The sequence below is a fragment of the Miscanthus floridulus genome, chromosome 8 (genome assembly GCF_019320115.1).
Source record: "Miscanthus floridulus cultivar M001 chromosome 8, ASM1932011v1, whole genome shotgun sequence".
Taxonomy (NCBI): Eukaryota; Viridiplantae; Streptophyta; class Magnoliopsida; order Poales; family Poaceae; genus Miscanthus; species Miscanthus floridulus.
Genome location: NC_089587.1, coordinates 60,804,508 through 60,822,620, shown reverse-complemented (window position 1 = coordinate 60,822,620; position 18,113 = coordinate 60,804,508). Strand labels below are relative to the sequence as shown.

Here is an 18,113-nt window from a genome sequence, read left to right as displayed (position 1 = left end):
TCACACCTTCGTAGATTCTATGATGAGTGGAGCCTAAAGTTATCTCATTGTAGAATACGCAGACTTCATTGTAGGGGTTCATTTTCTTTCACCTCCACCCAAGCACTAATTAATCATCTGTTTTCTTTTCTCTCATCCTCTTTTTGTTCCTTTTCTTCTTGCACTATCCAGTGGGTAGAGGGGGCTTGAGTCCCTCCCCGCGCGAGATCCAGCCATGAGGTCGACGACATTGTATTGTACTCGTTTGGATCACGACGTGATATAAAAGTCATAGATGAAGCAAGACGAAAACGCAATCAAACCATGCACTGGTTAGAAAACTCCGGTAATAAACGTACATTGGGTAAGAAAAACATGACGAGCAAGTAGTACAATGTATGCCACATAAATGAATTACAATACTCCTCTGTGTCTTTCATTACTACTCGGCCTGTTTGGTTGGCTGGTTTGTATCGTTGCTGGTTCGTGAAGAAATACTGCTGGCTGGTTTTTCGGCTGAAAATTTACGATCGTTTACGATAAGCCACAGTCAAACGAACAGGCTGATTGTCGTTTGGACATGCAGTGGTAGTTCTTTTTTACGTCATTCTGTATGTGAAACGACAAGATTTTCAGACCAGAGTGCCGAAGAAAATAGAGAAAGATGGTGGCAAATGGCCCATATGGACATCTACCACGGTGGAGCGTAGCTACTGGCCGTCTGCACATAACGCCGTCACTCATCCGCACGGCCAAGCGGCCTCACACCTTTCACAGGTTCACTGACACTTAAAAAAAAAGAGGTTCACTGACGAGTTGAGCCCACAGTACTCGACAGCCTCACACCTTCTGGGGTGCGTCCACGTTAGCACCTCCGCTGAGCTGAGGCAGGCAGTGAGCAGAGCGCCCCCCGCCCCCCCCCCCCCCCCCCCCCCACCCCCCACCATTCCTCCTCGAAGTCCTGCCCCCCTGCAGGCGCCCACGCCCCTGTCCTGTCGCCAGTCGCCTCTCCACCACCTTCTCCGAGCTAGCCACGGATGGGGCGCGGCGATGGCCCCCGCCGCCTCGTCGCGCTCCTGAACGCCCTCCTCCCTCATGGCCGGCGCGGCGGACGACGGCGAGGCTCGCGCGCTTCTGGCGCTGGACCCATCGGGCCGGCTGCTCCCGTCGTGGGCCCCGGGCGCGGCGACCCCTGCGCGTCATTCGAGTGCGTGGCCTGCGACGCCCGCGGCGCCGTGGCCAACGTCTCGCTGAAGCCTGCAGGGGAAGGGGCTCGCCGGCGGGCGAGGGCTCGCCGGCACGCTCTCGCCCGCCGTGGCGGGCCTCCCCGCGCTCACGGGGCTCTACCTCCACTACAACAGGCTCCGCGGCGGCCTGCCCAGGGAGCTCGCCAACCTCACCGACCTCTACCTCAACGTCAACAACCTCTCCGGGCCAATCCCGCCGGAGATCGGCGCCATGGCATCCCTGCAAGGTGATTAAGCTTTCTGTTAAAGCTCTTGCTATACGGATGCGTGCTGAGATGCGCGCACGTCCTGTGGGGGTTGACGCGTTCAGTTCATCTTGGAAGCTTCAGCGTGTGCTCGCCGTTGGATTTTTATTTTCTTGGAAGATTTTGCCATCCCATGTTGCAACCAGGAAGCACATTGTTGCCATTTAGCTAAAACAAGCTTGGTTACAAACTTGCTACTTGCTGCTTACATGTTTCTTCTACTATTTCTGTCACACTTCTGGTTTTAGCGGATACTGTTCTAGAGCTTCCTGCTGCTCAGGTGGTTGACTAATCTGTTACTCTACCCGTACCAAAAATACTTAGTATACCAATCAGATGGATTCGAATTGATGAGTATAACTAAGATGTTGCTCCGTTCTTACCTGTCCTTACTAGTATCAGGATTAAATGGCTCCATCTAACACTGCCTCTCTTGAGCATCTCTGACCTCCTGATTCAGGGCCTGTTTGATGCGCCCAACTAAAATTTTGAAGAAAAACTTTAGCCAGCTAAACTTTAGCTGAGGTGTTTAAATGCTGCTAGCTAATAGATTTAGTTAATTTTAGCTAGATTTTAGCTGGGTTGAAATAGCTAAACCCAGCTAAACTTTAGCTCCACAGAGGCACTCAATGCTGATTACATCATATTCGTTTGGCTATGGCTTATCATAAACAATCATAAATTTCCAGCCGAAACAGTATTTTTCTTTCACACAGACCAGTCATGGGTACGGGTAGAGGAACGATACGAACCGCTGATCTGTCCGTGGCGTGCCCGCTGAACCAGCTGAGCGGGAGCATCCATTACAATCTACACCCGTTAAACACCCAACACACACCGCTCCCTCCCGTTCCCCTGCCTGGCCGCCGCCGTGCTCGAGTGCTCAACGACTCGCTCGTCTCCGGCTCTCCCTCCCACTCTCCCAGTCCCAGATCTGCCCGCTCTGTCTCCTCCGGCTCCCTGGCAGCCTCCCACCGCGCGTGGAGCACCGGCTGCGGTGGCGCCGGCGCATCCCCTTCTCCTTCCCTTCAGCACCACAGTTGGCCCCCAGTGGAGGAGCGGTGCACGCGCGGCAGCGGCGTTGGAGCAGCGCGCGGCAGTCGTCCCTCAGCGGCGGTGCGTCGCTGGCGGTCGTCCCACATTTCGATATCCTCCGGCGAGATCGGCATCCTCGGTGCGGCCACTGTTGGAGGTCTCCGAGGAGCTCCGGCGACATCATCTGGTGCGTGATTCCTCCCTCTTCTTCCTCTTTGTATCTCTTCTGTTGCGTGATTTATCCGATGCCATTTCCTGATGTGGTGTCGATTCGCTCGATTCGAGTGTGAGAAGGTCATTGGGTTAGAGATTGGTGATGTTTTTGTTGCGCTATTGGCATTAGCGAGCTAGCCTACGGCCGTGCCGTTTTTTTGGAGCCACCAGGAGACGCGAACGCCTCCTTGCACGCGAGCAGGCCGCCCGAGAGCTGCCTCAACGCGCGGGCCACAGGAGCGTCCGCCGGCTAGAGCCCCCACTCCGCCGGCACCGGATCCCTTCCAATCCCACCTGCCGAATCCACACCCCAGGCAACGAACACGCACATTAGTTGCTCAACGCCATCTGCCAGGCCTCGAGTCCGAGTAACAACAAAAGCCCAGTAGCTGTCCATCTGCCATCCACAATGCTGGGAACTTCAGGTGAATCTTGTGCTATTCCAGGTGTTGGTTGAAGCCAGAAGCCACCATCAAGCACCTGAAGCCCCATTCAACCAGCTTTGCGGAATTGGTTTGTAGTCTGACATCGAGTCAGAGTCTAATGCCAGATATTTTTGACGGGGACCCAGTTCAGCTCGTCATTCCTTCCTGGACGGTTCTAGATTGCTCAGTAGGCGATGGTTCTTTGGTTAGCATCGGTGGTGTATATGTTTTATGGCGATTTCTGTTTTATGTGACTCAATTTTTCATCAATTTCTTTTTCATATTTTCAGGTCTCGTAGAGTAGTAGTCACAACAACTTTCTCTGTTGATAACCTGCTAGGCTACTATCTGTCAATTAGTTACTAGTAGTGGCTCTACCATAGGAAAATCATTTGCCTTCATCGGTGATCGGTCTGTGCAGGCTTTGTGGCATATGCAATGCAATATTTGACTGGTTTCAGAAATTCATATGACAGATAGGTTCTGTGCATTCAAGCAACAAAATCTGATCTGAGTTGCAATTTTAGACTGGTTGCAACTGATATGCACCTGGACACATTTATGCATCAAGCAACAAAATCTGATCTGAGTTGCAATTTTAGACTGGTTGCAACTGATATGTACCTGGACACATTTATCTGCTGATGATGATACTTTATGAGCTGACCTTTATTCATATTTTTTTTGGAGCAGACGATTACTATATGTAGCCTGACACTGTATGCAGAGGTTTGCATATAGAATCATGCTCGTTGCTTCCATGTATATACATCTTGTAGTTTAATTTTGAATAGTTGTAGTCTGTAGTACCCTCTTCTTGGCTATATATGAGCTTGGGAGGTTATCTGGTCAGATAGTGAGTAAATCACAGATATGACCATGTATATTTGATTGTTCAATCGATCTACCACAGCCAACATGTACATACAGCTGAAGGTCACATATATGCCCTAGTGTGACACGTAGCTGATGTGGCTCTGCGGAAGATGCAGACTTGTACTAGTTGGTTTTGGAATAGCTAGGCTGTCTTGTGGCTGTTGTAGTAGAATAGTAGGAGCTCACATCTTTTAACTGTGTTTTGCATATACGGTACACCAAAGCTATGTTTAGTATCCATTTCTTGATTGCACATTTATAAGTAGTAAATTGCACATTTAGATTATTGCAATTATAGTGTTTAACATGTGCAATATCGAGTCTTTATATATAACTTTCCACTATTTTGTTTTCCTTATTACATTTGATTAAGCAGGAAAAACATATGTTCAGAAAGCTTGCACTAGGAAAACTCTTCTCTTAGTTTAATAGTCAAGTGTACCATCAATTAGATTGTTTGATGATGAATAATATTACTCTAACCTGGTTCTGGCTCAACTGAGCACGCACCAAAGTTTGTGGGTATTCACTATTCAGTGTGGCCTGTGTGGGCGCCCGGTAAAAGTGGCGGGCCCGTTAGGATCTCCTAACGGGTTTATTCGCGGACCCGTTATTATTGCCTGCTTACAGAAACAACTAACAGTGGTAATTGGATGCAGATCTGATGGTCCACAGACGTCGCCTAAAAAAATGTCAGATTTCAAGCACCTAAAATATAGCAAATCCCCTCAATTTTAATGCGCAATTCGATTTTTGTTGATAAACTCGGTTGGTTAGTAGTGGCGAGTTGATTCGTCTTGATTGTTTCTTTCCAACAAGACCTAGCGACGAAGCTGCAGGCCGGGTTCTTACCGCAACAACACCGACCTCTGCGGCGCGGGGCTGCCGGCGATCCGGCCGTGCACCCTGGTGGACCCGGCAGCCCCGTCCGTGCACCCCGGTGGACCTCATCGACCAGGAAAGGCCACAGCACTTCAGCGCCGAAGGTCACGCCGCCGGGCTCCGGCCACGGCCGCTGTAGGCTGCAACGGCGGCCACTACACGCCGTCGTCCAAGGCCCACGTGGCTGTCGTTGTCGCCGCCGTGGCGCTCCTCGCGGCCACGGTGGCGGGCCTGTTCGCGCTCTCGTGGCGCCGGTGGCGCAGACAGAGGATCGCCTCTCATTCCTCGCCGCCGGCCACCATCGGCAGCCAATGCGGCGCCGACGCGGCGGCGAAGGTGTCGTCGTCGGCGCGCAAGTCATTCGCCCTCGCGAGCCTCGAGTACTCGAACGTGTGGGACCCGCTCGCTGGCGACGGGCGCGGCGGCGGCGCTGGGTCGGTGGCGTTCCCGCAGGAGGTATCGCAGCTGAGCACGGAGGAGGTGGAGTCCGCGACACGCTACATCTCGGAGCTCAACCTTCTGCTCGGCCCTCGGAAGAAGAGGGCTTCCAGCAGCGTCGCCGCCACATACATGGGCACGCTGCGCAACGGCACCCCAGTCGCCGTGAGGCGGCTGCGGAAAGACGTGCTGCAGGCAAGAGGAGGCCGAGTTCGTCAAGGGGCTGAGGCTGCTCGCCGAGTTCCGCCACGACAACGTCGTGTCTTTGAAGGGGTTCTGCTGCTCTAGGGCGAGGGGCGAGTGCTACCTTGTCTATGACTTCGTGCCCAACGGGAGCTTGTCGCAGTTCCTCGACAAACGCTGGCGGCGGCAGCGGCTGGATTCTCAGGTGGGCCACCAGGATCTCCATCATCAAGGGCATTGCCAAAGGTTAGTGCGGCTGCATCCCCTGTCACTCTCTGATCAGTTCGTTAGTGTCACTCTTAGTCATTAGTGGATGGATTTTGCCAATCACCAAAATCTTTCTGCATTCAACATTCTTCGCACTAGCTCATACATGATACAGCAGCAATGCACGAACAGCACTGCTACTAGTTCATCCGTTTATGCTAGTGGATGACAGTTAGTTGTTAGTCGACTGCTAGCTGCCATTTTTAGACTGAAAAACACATGGTTTGCATGCAACATTTGGTACCCAGATCGTGTAGGCATTTTGATTCTCGTGATCGCTGGGAGCGTAGTACATCCATTTATCGACACTGGCTGGTACTGTGCTGCTTCTTCACATGTTGTGCAGAAACATGTGCATCATAGGCCTGGTACGGACCAATATATCGTCACGTGTGTAGTGGAAGCTAACATCTGTACTGGGTTCTGAATTGTGACATGCAATGACTAGTGAGGTTTTAGTGCTATCCTGCCATTTATGACTTTTTTTAGTGTCATTTATATGACTTTTGACTCTTGCAGTAATACTCGTTAGTTAACCTTTGTTATTTTGAGGAGGTTCTAAACTTCTGTCTTTAGATGCTAAATGTGCTGCAACTAGGACTATGATGACCCATTTAAATTTGCTGTTTTTTATGGTGTTTCGTGCCTTCTTTTATTCTGTTTATCCATCTGAAGGGGTGCCAGTATGCTCTTAAGGCAGAATGCCTTGATGGCATTTGCGTGATACCCGCGTGAAATTAACTGTTGTCTCTTTGTATCACAGCTGGCTTTAATCTCTGCAGTTGTCTTGTCTTTTGCTCTCCTAGGTGCATCTATATGGTGGTCAAGTATCCTCTTGGAAGAATAACCATGGAGATGAGTTGCTTACAGAAGCATTCATAATGTCATGGCAGTGGTTAATTTGTTAATCATTAGTATAAATGGATGAAATTGCATAGAATCACACATCATTGTCTATACTCTATACCAAATAATTTAAGCATCGATTCGATTTTATCTGAACATATATCAGCTGTGATGACACCATCATATTGTTAGTTCAAGAATCCTTCTACATAACTATAAATTGCTGCCGCATCTCTAATTTTTTCTTTTGCACAAATGGACGTTTAACCCAGCTCAAGTATGAGACTGAGCTCTACCACAATCATCTTTGGTTGATTATTACTTTTACTTTTGTTATGAGGCTTCACTAAGTGATGGTTTATGGATTGAAACACTCCTTTCAGGCCATTTTCAAGCCTCCAAAAGCAATTCGTGGTGGCATCCCCATTTGCTTTCCCCAAGTATGGCAACTTTATTTTTATGATTTTCGTGCTTTCATACTAAAAAATTGATTGCCCAGTTATAGTAAAGTGCTATATATATGCAGTTTGGTATGATTGCCGAGTTATAATAAAGTTCTATATATATATATGCAGTTTGGAACACAAAGAAATCTTGAGAAACATGGATTTGCATGGAGCCGTTTGTGGTCAATTGATGTCAATCCTGCACCTCTCCGGGTAAACACTACTATAAAAACTTTTCTGAAACATTCTGAAGAAGATCTCAAGATTTGGTCGCACAGGTTAGTGTTGGACAATCATGTGATCATATCCTTTTTTTTTTTTTGCTTTTTGTGTTATAAATGACTGATTGTGCCTCTCATCTATCTTTGAATAAATTATGACTTGCAGCTTTGAATTTCGGTTAAGAGTTGCTCTTGGCCTGGAGATCTGATTCTCACTTCTCGAATTAGAAACACTAATATTGATGGAATGCCTTTCTCATTTACCTTTGCATATCATACATACTTCTCAGTATGGGACATAAGGTATGCACACTATTTTATTTTAAATAAGGCTGTATACCCATTCAGATATGTAACTTGAAACTTTGCAAAAAGGATGCCTTCAATGGGTAAGCTGTATGCTTGTGGCTCAGGTTTGAAGCAAACACAACCAGTGCAGCTTCTCCTAGTATTTACCATTCACATTTGGTATGAGCTTTCCCAACCAAATGCCTCCTAGGGAGGATTCCCATACCATATGCTAGGACTGGTGGTAGTGTTCATATTACTACTTAGTGCACTAGAACTCCATCATTTTGGTAGTAAAACCTGGATAATGAGGCACTGTTTGTGTTACATTGTTAGCTAACAAACATGCTAGTTTCATACAATAGCTTGAATGACAACATATCCAAACCGGTGACGTGATCTATCACAGTATGGAAATCGGGGTAGAGGATCTCAAGAACGAGGAGGAAGCGCGGTTTCCTAATCTCAGTTCTTTTTCTGAAATATCTTCTCTGTCTTAGACCTCTTCTCTTTATGGCTGCTACTTAGCACTGCCATGTAACTTGCCAGCCCACCACAAGGCCCAAAGCCTATGATATTCTAGCCCATATATCCTATAGTATCGGGTATGACATTGATTCACTTTGATTCGGTGTACCCTGAAATGACTTTAGAAAGTCATTGCTTGAGTTCCCAGGCATTACTTCAGAACTATTCATGTAGAATCTATGCGCTTCACTTGTCTCCTTATTTTGGGCCTGTTGGCAGAGCTTAGAACTTGCTAGAGCTGAGGGGCGACAGAGTGTATTTAGGCCCCATTTGTTTCAGCTTTAGATTGTGGATTTTACATTCCAAAAGCTGAAACAAAGGCTCAGAATTGAATCCAGATGCCACAATCTGTCCCACCAGATACCACAATCCGATAATTTGCTCTGGTCTTTTGCTGGATTATGGCACATATATTTACTCATTTGCCATTATGGACCACTGAAAATTGGATTGTGGAATCCAGACAAACAAAACTTGCTTAGATATCTCTAGCTTTAGATGAGATCTCTTCTCAGCTTTCAGCTTTGACAAAACAAATTGCTTATTCAACATGAAGATTTATATTACCAAATGCATATTAAATGTTTATGTATCTGCTTTGTTCCATTATTCATTATTCATTTGGATGTGTATTCAGTATGCTCAAACTTTTCTCTTCATGTTCAATTATTCATTTAGATGTGTATTCAGTATGCTTAGACCTTTCTCTTCATGTTCCATTATTCATTTGGATGTGTATTCACTATGCTCAGACTTTTCTCTTCATGCAGCAGTATGACGATGTAGATGTTGAGAAAATGAAGAAGTATGTTCAGGAGTTGGAGCTTAAAAATGCAGAACTAAAACAGAAGCTGGAGGCAGCACAGGCTTAACTCAAGGAAGGGAATAAATACATCAATTGTGACCCTCTGATTGAAGAACTTAGAAAATATCATGATGTATTCTTGTGCCCACGAGTCTGACTACAAAAAAAAACTTTCAGAATTTCTCGGTGATCCTCAGTCAAAACACACTATGGATGTAAAAGTGCATGGAAAGAGAGTTATACAGGCATTGAAGCAGCTTGAGAAAGACCTGCACAAATCCATATATATCCCTCCAAGTATAAGAACTAGGAAGATGTCTAAGAAATTCAGAAGAATGACAACAGTTGCTAAGTGTGTTATTCTAGAAATTATTGAAGATATATATCGACTTTACAGACATGGGTTCCCTCAATGTCAAGTTCACACTAGATAACTTCTACTGGACTCATCTTAAGAAGGTTCAGTTTGATCTCGCTCTGAAATTAGTTGTATGCAAGAGGGAGAGAAATGAAATGATCAACGATTTTCATAAGATTATTATGGAGATGTTGTCTTTTCATGATAGTGGCTTGCCTGTACCAAATGATCTGCAGAGTCTTCTTGATCTGTTGAATTGTGATGACCCTGTTAAGCACCAAGAAATTATACGTTATAATATATCCCTGCTGAGTGAGATTGGGAAAAAAGTCATTTCATCACTTTATATAATAGATTACAACAACAGATCATTGAAGATGAGGAAAAGGGTCCTCAGGAAGAAAAGAAATCTGAGATAGTGCTGAAATTTATTTACACATAGTTTACCTATCCTGAAGGTGACGAAGAACCATGATCAACTATGATAATGGATAACTCGTATGTTGGAGTAGTTTATGATCTTCGTAGCATGCACAAGGATAAGGTCTTAGAAGAGCCACTAGATTTATTGATAGTATGGCGCAATGCATTGTGTCATACTTGAAAATTCTGTTAAAGATGGTGTACCACTGTTTAAAGATGAAGACTTGGTTAAAATGATTGAATTAACAATACCTAATGTGTTTAATGGACTATAAAGAGCAATGAGTGAGGTAGGACTCCTGGAGTTACCTCATCTCATGAGGGCAATGAGGATGTAAATTAGAAGGTAAACTCTCTATCTATGTTATGCACTTTTTAGTTTTCATTGCATATATAATTAGTTCATTATATATGTAAACCATACACTAAATCAACTAATTATATATACAAAATGAACTAATTATATGTACAATGAAAACCGTAAAGTGCATGCATGGCGGACATACTAAATCAACTAATTATATATACAAAATGAACTAGTTATATATACAACGAAAACTGAAAAGTGCATGACATAGATAGAGAATTTACCTTCTAATTTACATCCTCATGACCCTCATAAGATAAGGTAACTCTAGAGTCCTACATCACTCATTGCTTTTTGTAGTCCATTAAACACATCAGGTATTGTTGATTCAAGCATGTTAACCAAGTCTTCATGTTTAAATAGTGGTACACCATTTTTAACAAAATTTTCAAGTATGACGCAATGCATTGCGTCATACTATCAACAAATCTAGTGGCTCTTCTAAAACCTTGTTCTTTTGCATGCTACGAAGATCATAAACTGCTCCAACATACGAGTTATCCATTGCCATAGTTGACCATGGTTCTTCGTCACCTTCAGGATAGGTAAACTGTGTGAAAATAAATTTCAGCACTATCTTATATTTCTTTTCTTTCTGAGGACCTCTTTCCTCATATTCAAGGATCTGCTGTTGTAATCTGTCATATAAAGTGATGAAATGACTATTTTCCTAATCTCGCTCAACAGGGATATATTGTAACGTATAATTTCTTGGTGCTTAACAGGATCATCACAATTCAATAGGTCAAGAAGACTATAGATCATTTAGTACAGGCAAGCCACTATCATGAAAAGACAACATCTCTATAATAATCTGATAAATCTTATGAAAATCGTTGATCATTTCATTTCTCTCCCTCTTGCATACAACTAATTTCAGAGAACTTAACCTTCTTAAGATGAGTCCAGTAGAAGTTATCTAGTATGAACTTGCCATTGAGGAACAACCCATGTCTGTGAAGCCGATATATATCTTTAATAATTTCTAGAATAACACACTTAACAACTGTTGTCATTCTTCTGAATTTCTTAGGCATCTTCCTAGTTCTTACACTTGGAGGGATATATATAGGCTTGTGTAGGTCTTTCTCAAGCTACTTCAATGCCTATATAATTCTCTTTCCATGCACTTTTACATCTATAATGAGTTTTGACTGAGGATCACCGAGAAATTCTGAAAGTTTTTTTTGTAGTCAGACTCATGTGGGCACAAGAATACATCATGACATTTTCTAAGTTCTTCATCAATCAGAGGGTCACAATCGATGTATTTATTCCCTTCCTTGAGTTGAGCCTGTGCTGCCTCCAGCTTCTGTTTCAGTTCTGTATTTTTAAGCTCCAACTCCTGAACATACTTCTTCATTTTCTCAACATCTACATCGTCATACTGCTACATGAAGAGAAAAGTGTGAGCATAGTGAATACACATCCAAATGAATAATGGAACATGAAGAGAAAGGTCTGAGCATACTGAATACACATCTAAATGAATAATTGAACATGAAGAGAAAAGTCTAAGCATACTGAATACACATCCAAATGAATAATGAATAATGGAACAAAGCAGATACATAAACATTTAATATGCATTTGGTAATATAAGTCTTCATGTTGAATAAGCAATTTGTTTTATCAAAGCTGAAAGCTGAGAAGAGATCTCATCTAAAGCTAGAGATATCTAAGCAAGTTTTGTTTGTCTGGATTCCACAATTCAATTTTCAGTGGTCCATAATGGCAAATGAGTAAATATATGTGCCATAATCCAGCAAAAGACCTGAGCAAATTATCGGATTGTGGTATCTGCTGGGACAGATTGTGGCATCTGGATTCAATTCTGAGCCTGGAATGTAAAATCCACAATCTAAAGCTGAAACAAATGGGGCCTAAATACACTCTGTCGCCCCTCAGCTCTAGCAAGTTCTAAGCTCTACCAACAGGCCCAAAATAAGGAGACAAGTGAAGCGCATAGATTCTACATGAATAGTTCTGAAGTAATGCCTGAGAACTCAAGCAATGACTTTCTAAAGTCATTTCAGGGTACACCGAATCAAAGTGAATCAATGTCATACCCGATACTATAGGATATATGGGCTAGAATATCATAGGCTTTGGGCCTTGTGGTGGGGTGGCAAGTTACATGGCAGTTCTAAGTAGCAGCCATAAAGAGAAGAGGTCTAAGACAGAGAAGATATTTCAGAAACAGAACTGAGATTAGGAAACCGCGCTTCCTCCTCGTTCTTGAGATCCTCTACCACGATTTCCATATTATGATAGCTCACGTCACCGGTTTGATCTCGCCGGCGGCCAAGGGCTGTGACAGTGGTATTAGAGACGACTTTCCTCGGAATGGGTGGTGGTCAGCGTCTGCTCCTGCTCCGACGCTAGTTATACACTTCTTCAGCTAACCTAGTGTGGCGGCGGCAGATCTCCCCAATCCAGTGCAGCTGCTCCATCGATCCAGCGCGGGTTGACTACGGGAGACGCTACGGCTTCTCCAGTCAGTGGGTCCCCTTCTACCCAAGGTATTTGTCTGCCCTTGGTGGCGCAGGTGACGGGTTCGTTGTGTGGAGTCCGGTGGCGTGCTGTGGTACTTCGACGTTGAGGTGATGGGTACTCCGGCGTTGAGGTGACGGGTACTCTGAATGGAATTCGACGGTGTGAAGAGGGGATTCCGGCGTTTAGGCTTTGGGATTGTTCACTAGCAGTCGATCTGAGAGCAGCAGGGTTTCGCGGCATGTTCGTGTGTAAAATTTCGTAATCTACTATCGGATTTGACTACGGTGGCAACGAGCGTCAGGCTTGGGAACACGCGCGGCGGCGCTGCGGAAATGCACGAAGGCTGAGACTACGGCCTGCCTGCCTGCCTGCAACCGCCCTCCACCAGGAGGGAGGGAGAGAGAGAGGTCACAGGAAAGAAGGTCACGGGAAAGAAGACACAATGCTCGGGCTGTAGATAAGATGTGGATATGACAGCGATTTTACGACTTGCCCCTCCACTTTATAAAAATTCCTACAAATTTTCTTGTTTTGATTTCCTTTACTGAACTTCTATTTTTCATAAGATACCACTTCTATTGCTGTAGGAACTTTTATGTATTCACCATTTCAGCTACTATATTTATATATTTATTCAGCTATACATGTTGAATGCAAATTTGGTAAAATGCCTAGAAAAATGCCTAGGCTAGCCTAGGCTCTAGGCCGTGGTTCGTCGTCTAGATACCGCCTAGCGCCTTCTTGAACATTATTCAATACTCTATATTTTGAGACTCCCGTAGCAACACATGGGCATCTGCTAGTTTATAAACAAATTTGGGTAGAAAATATGTTTTGTGGCTGCTAATGAACCGTGGGCTCATGTTCATATTCCCCCATCAATGCAAAGATCGCTACTTGGATTGATTTAACAAGCAACTAAGGGATAGCAATCAGAAGGGAAAAGCAAGGGAAGTTAGAGGAACTAACCCACAAAGACCGGAGGTAGTCAGCAAACTTTGCCCAGATATCCTGTAGGAGACAAATGATGAAACAGAAAATTAGGTCATTGGCATAGACCACAGGAACAAGCAAGGACATCCTTAACAAAGGAGGGTCAGCCAAGGAAGGAAAAACAATTACATTCACGCTATCCGGTAGGTAGCAGTGACCCCTCAAAAAAGTGAAAAGTGCAAAACCAGAGGGCGTCTCGAACAGCAGCAGCATTTGCCCGTGATACCACAGTCTTCTAGCTGCAAACAAGAAGTGAAGCTAAACGTAAGCAAGCAAGATTGCAAAGAAAAAACACATAGATAAATTGTGTGTTCATGTATCTGGAGACTGCTGCCTCACCTAAAGCGGCGACTAATTGCCCCTCCAAATTATATCAGAAGGCATCACTGTTAAAGTTAATGTCGCTGTCGCTGTCGCTTCCGCTTCCGCTTCCACTTTCTGAAGATGATGATGGTGAAACACTATGAGGTACACTCTGACTGGTACCTTCACTTGCCTTACTCTTGGATCCTATCAAAGAATCAACAATGCAAAGATGAATACAACTTCTAGTATGCTAGTACTACTGCTTACAAATTTCGATTGTTACTTCCTAAATCCTGAAGTTGCTATTTGTTACTTGACACTGCCAGGGACGAAGCCAGGAAAAATTTTAGGAGGGGCTGAACAGGGACGAAGCTAGGAAAAAATTTAGACCCGACTGAACAAAAGTGCTACACCGACTTAAAAACATTGGTTAACGATGAAATTCATAAAATACATCATGAAAAATAAAGGAAGCTGTTCATTCATACCGAAAGACCAAATTACGAAACTAATAGACGGCGCTTGAGTGCTTGACGTTGACACACATTATTCATCCGAAGTAGCAATCTACACAAATAGACATAATTGATTAGTCAAACATATTTGGACCGCCAAATTATGAATTTAGAAGAGAATAGAGCATACCACTAATTTTTTAGGCAATAACATACGATGCTTTTTCATATCTTGAAACCGCTTTTTGATCTTTTCATTATCAATCTTTCTAAATTTCTCCTTCTCATTATAGCATATCATCAAGTCATTGAGCCCGTCATCACCCATTTTACTACGCAAACCTGTCTTTATAATAGACATGGCTGAAAATATCCTTTCAACTGAAGCCGTTGCCACCGGTAGTATCAAGGTTAGCTCAATGAGACGACAAAACCAATTTATAAGATTCGTGCATTTTAGTCTTCACCATAATTTCAGCAACTTTTCCAAGTTCAGTGCATCCAAGAAATTCTGGAGTTCTTCTAGCACGGTTCACAAACTGTCTAAGTTGATTTGGCAAAACAACAAGTTCACCGATGTCAAAATCCTCAGCATAAATTTCAGCAAGCCTCACAAGTTTGTCCATATCAAAATTAGAGAAGGAGTTCCTTGGGTTAAAAGCAGCCATACATACTAATAACTCTGAACTAATTTCACTAAACCGATGATTCAACTCCGTCAAGATGGCATCAATGGCGACAAGAAAAATCTCAACATGATAGTAATGCATGTTTGTTATCTTTTGCTTTCTTCGTCTAGATGTCCCTCTAACATTTATTTCCTTACCCATATCTGGCACTTCAATCTCATTCTTCTCACAGAATGTTTTCACTTTTTTGAGTAATGGCTCCCATCCATTTTCCCTCATATCCTGCAAGCTATCTTTCACATCCGTGATCAAATGCATTGCTTCAACTATGTCTTGATCCTTCCTTTGCAAAGCATGTGACAAAATATCTGTCATGCTCAACAATTCTATCATCAAATGCAGGATGAACACAAAATCAAAGCTCTCCATTTTTCCAATTAAACCTAAAGCTCCACCATTACATGTTGGTTTAATAGAATCTTTCTTCACTATCTCAAGGACATCTATGATAGCCTCCCACATGACCAAAATGCGAAGCAAAGTTTTAAGATGTGAACCCCATCTAGTATCTCCAGGCCTAGCTAGGCTGCTTTCTTGATTTAAACCTCTTCCAGTCGTAATATCACCATTCTCAATCTTTTCTAGCAACACATCATGATGCTTTGCAAGCAAGGCATCTTTTCTCATGCAACTTGCACCCACATTGTTGATTATTAAAGGAATATAGTTAAAGAAATCTGCAATGTCTGCACTAGAAGTCGAAACGGTAACAACCACTAGCTAGCGGCGGCGAGGGCCTGCACGCCGTGGAGCCGCGCGGCGAGGTCGCGGTTGCCGGCGTGGAGGTGGGCGGCGCGGCCCCGAAGCTCCTCCAGGTGCCGCTCAAGATCCGGCGCCGGAGCCGACGTTGATGCCTGATGCGGATGCGGACGGCCGCCAGACGATGTGCTGCTGCTCGCTGCTCGCTGCTGGGCCTGGGCGTGCGGCGTGCTGGAGCCGCCGAGGAGCCGTGTAGAAGCAGGCCGCCGCCTCCAGGTCTCGGGAGTCGCCAATTTGGTTGGGCTTCTAACTTCTAACCAACCGAGCTATTTTCTCTTTCAGCCCAACCAGGAATAGAGGCTTTTTTTTATCTTCTCTTAATCTCTTAGCCCCTCCTACATATTACATATATGCATAAAATTTTAGAAAAGGCTTAGGGGGCTCCACTTGTCTGGCATCGGTAGCCCCCCCCCCCCCCCCCCCCCCCCCCCCCCCCCCCGGTCACTGGGCACTGCCACTATTCTACCTAGTGCCCTATTGCTAGTTTCTACAGCGTTGGGCCAGTTTGGTACAGCTACGGCGCCGAATTTAGGAGTGCTGGCTCACGCTTCACACAACACAAGAATCGAGTGGAGTGATTCGCTCATTTTGCGCTACATGGGGGAAGATGAATAAACCTGCTCCCCTGACTCCATTATCGATTCGCCACAATCGATTCACCTCTCTGGATGCCCTCTCGTTCTGCTTTCTCCTCCTCCACTGGCTTCTCCTATCTCCATTTGCCACGCCTCTCCACTCATCGGGCAGTCTATGGCAGCCCCTCCCCTTCCAGCTCTCTCCCACTCTCCGTTCCCCTCAATCCATGGTGACGCGACCATGGTTATGGCTGCTATAGTGTAGTGGTGGCACAGGCCGGACCTCTCACATGCGCGCTACCAGTCCTCAAGCTCCTCGGAGGATTTGTCTGGGTTCTTGGTCCCCATCGTGTTGCACAGGTTGCGCGGATTGTGGCCAGGGACATGGAGGAGGAGGCCTACGAAGAAGACCAAGGTGCTGCCACCAAGCCCGAGTGGTGTCCTACGGCCATCTCCCTCAGATCCGATGCATCCCCGACCTGGTAAATCCATCCATTCTACACCAAACGATTTTAGTGATTGATTCTGATTCACAACGCATCCCCGACCTGGCAAATCCATCCATCCTACACCCAAACGACTTTAGTAATTGATTCTGATACACAACTGGAATCAAGGGAGTCGATTCACCAGAGGAATCAGGAATCGGGATCTGGAGCAGGAGAATCGAGATAAGAAGATCTAGCGCTACCAAATACTACGCCCTTGCTTAACCACTGCTCTTATTCTATAACTCCAAATGCTTACGTTGCTACTTGTATAGTACTGGTGGTTTACTGCGTTCGCTAATTTGCTCACGCCGCGGCGTACCTGAAATGGATCCGCTGCTGTTGCCTTCGACAGAAGACGTTGACAGCAGCCGCTGTTGTAGCAGCATCCGGCGCACGGCCAGCGGTATAGGACGACCTCCCCCCTTTCGCGGCATTCTCCACCGGCGCAGGGAACATGATTTGTAAGGTTACTTATTTTTTGGACGGGGAGTATGGTTTATTTTTTTAATCTTGATGGGTTCAGCTTTGATTTTTGTCGGCGGCACTGTACCTACGAGCAACTCCAAAGATGTTGTAAGAGCATCTTCAATAATTTACAAAAAAATCGTAAATTAATGGATTTTAAGTGGCCAAAAAAAGTTGAAGCAAATTTGTTGCATTAGTTCAGTAATTTTCAAAATCTCGCTCCTAAAAGATAGAAAACAGTAAGGAACTCTGGATTATTTTCAAATCACCTCAACTACTTTTAGGGCTTGTTTGGATCGGAGGATTTTCATAGAATTTTTAAGAAATCCAATTCCTATGCTTTGCTTATATCACACGGTGTTTGGAAGGAACAAGTTTTCCTTTCCGGTGGGAAAGTTTGTTTTCCGCCACGAAATGGAAGAAATGAAACACCCACTTCAAGCTCTTGAAAAATTTTCCGAATGGAGGGATGAACAAGCCCGTATTCACTAGAATGGAGGAATAAACATGTTCTTATATTCCTATGTTGCAAACACTCATTCTTATAAAATTCTTGTGTTTTTCAATCCTTTATTTTCTCCCTACACACATTTCTTTAAAATTCATGTGTATTTTCAATCCTCTGTTTTCTACCTACACTCATTTTCTATTTTTGTATATTCTTCCAATCCTCTATTTTGTATTCCTTCGTTCCAAACATGTCCTTATACTTTTTTTTCTCTCTTGTACATTTGCATTTGAAATCATATCTTTCCTTCTTATTCTTCTTCACGTCCTTCCAACTTCGATTGATATGCACGTGTATATTTCCG

At 44.5% G+C, this 18,113-nt stretch overlaps 1 protein-coding gene and 2 pseudogenes across 2 annotated transcripts; 1 reads left to right on the top strand and 2 right to left on the bottom strand.

Annotated features, from left to right (window-relative positions):
* Positions 1–938: 938 nt before the first annotated feature.
* LOC136469177 (leucine-rich repeat receptor-like protein kinase PXC2) lies at positions 939–9,190 on the top strand (annotated as a pseudogene).
* Positions 9,191–10,785: 1,595 nt separating this feature from the next.
* On the bottom strand, positions 10,786–17,274 carry LOC136476492 (uncharacterized). 2 transcript variants are annotated; one of them, XM_066474349.1, is made up of 5 exons: positions 17,156–17,274; positions 13,901–14,071; positions 13,691–13,800; positions 13,538–13,579; positions 10,786–11,462 (listed from the first exon to the last, which is right to left on the bottom strand). In XM_066474349.1, the coding sequence occupies exons 3-5, from the start codon at positions 13,772–13,774 to the stop codon at positions 11,211–11,213; spliced, it is 378 nt and encodes a 125-aa protein (XP_066330446.1). In that variant the 5' UTR covers positions 13,775–13,800; positions 13,901–14,071; positions 17,156–17,274; the 3' UTR covers positions 10,786–11,210. The 2 variants fall into 2 exon arrangements, with proteins under 2 accessions (XP_066330446.1, XP_066330447.1); XM_066474350.1 differs by having other exon boundaries at positions 10,786–11,459.
* On the bottom strand, positions 14,389–16,357 carry LOC136469176 (uncharacterized; annotated as a pseudogene).
* Positions 17,275–18,113: the final 839 nt, after the last annotated feature.

What these genes read in the sequence shown, in the direction of transcription:
- LOC136476492 (XM_066474349.1), bottom strand. Translation starts at nt 13,774, where the DNA reads ATGCTGCTGCTGTTCGAGACGCCCTCTGGTTTTGCACTTTTCACTTTT. An exon ending in ACCTACCGGATAGCGTGAAT is followed by an intron (nt 13,580 to 13,690) that starts GTAATTGTTTTT and finishes TGTCTCCTACAG; the next exon opens with GATATCTGGGCAAAGTTTGC. An exon ending in ACTACCTCCGGTCTTTGTGG is followed by an intron (nt 11,463 to 13,537) that starts GTTAGTTCCTCT and finishes CTCTTCATGTAG; the next exon opens with CAGTATGACGATGTAGATGT.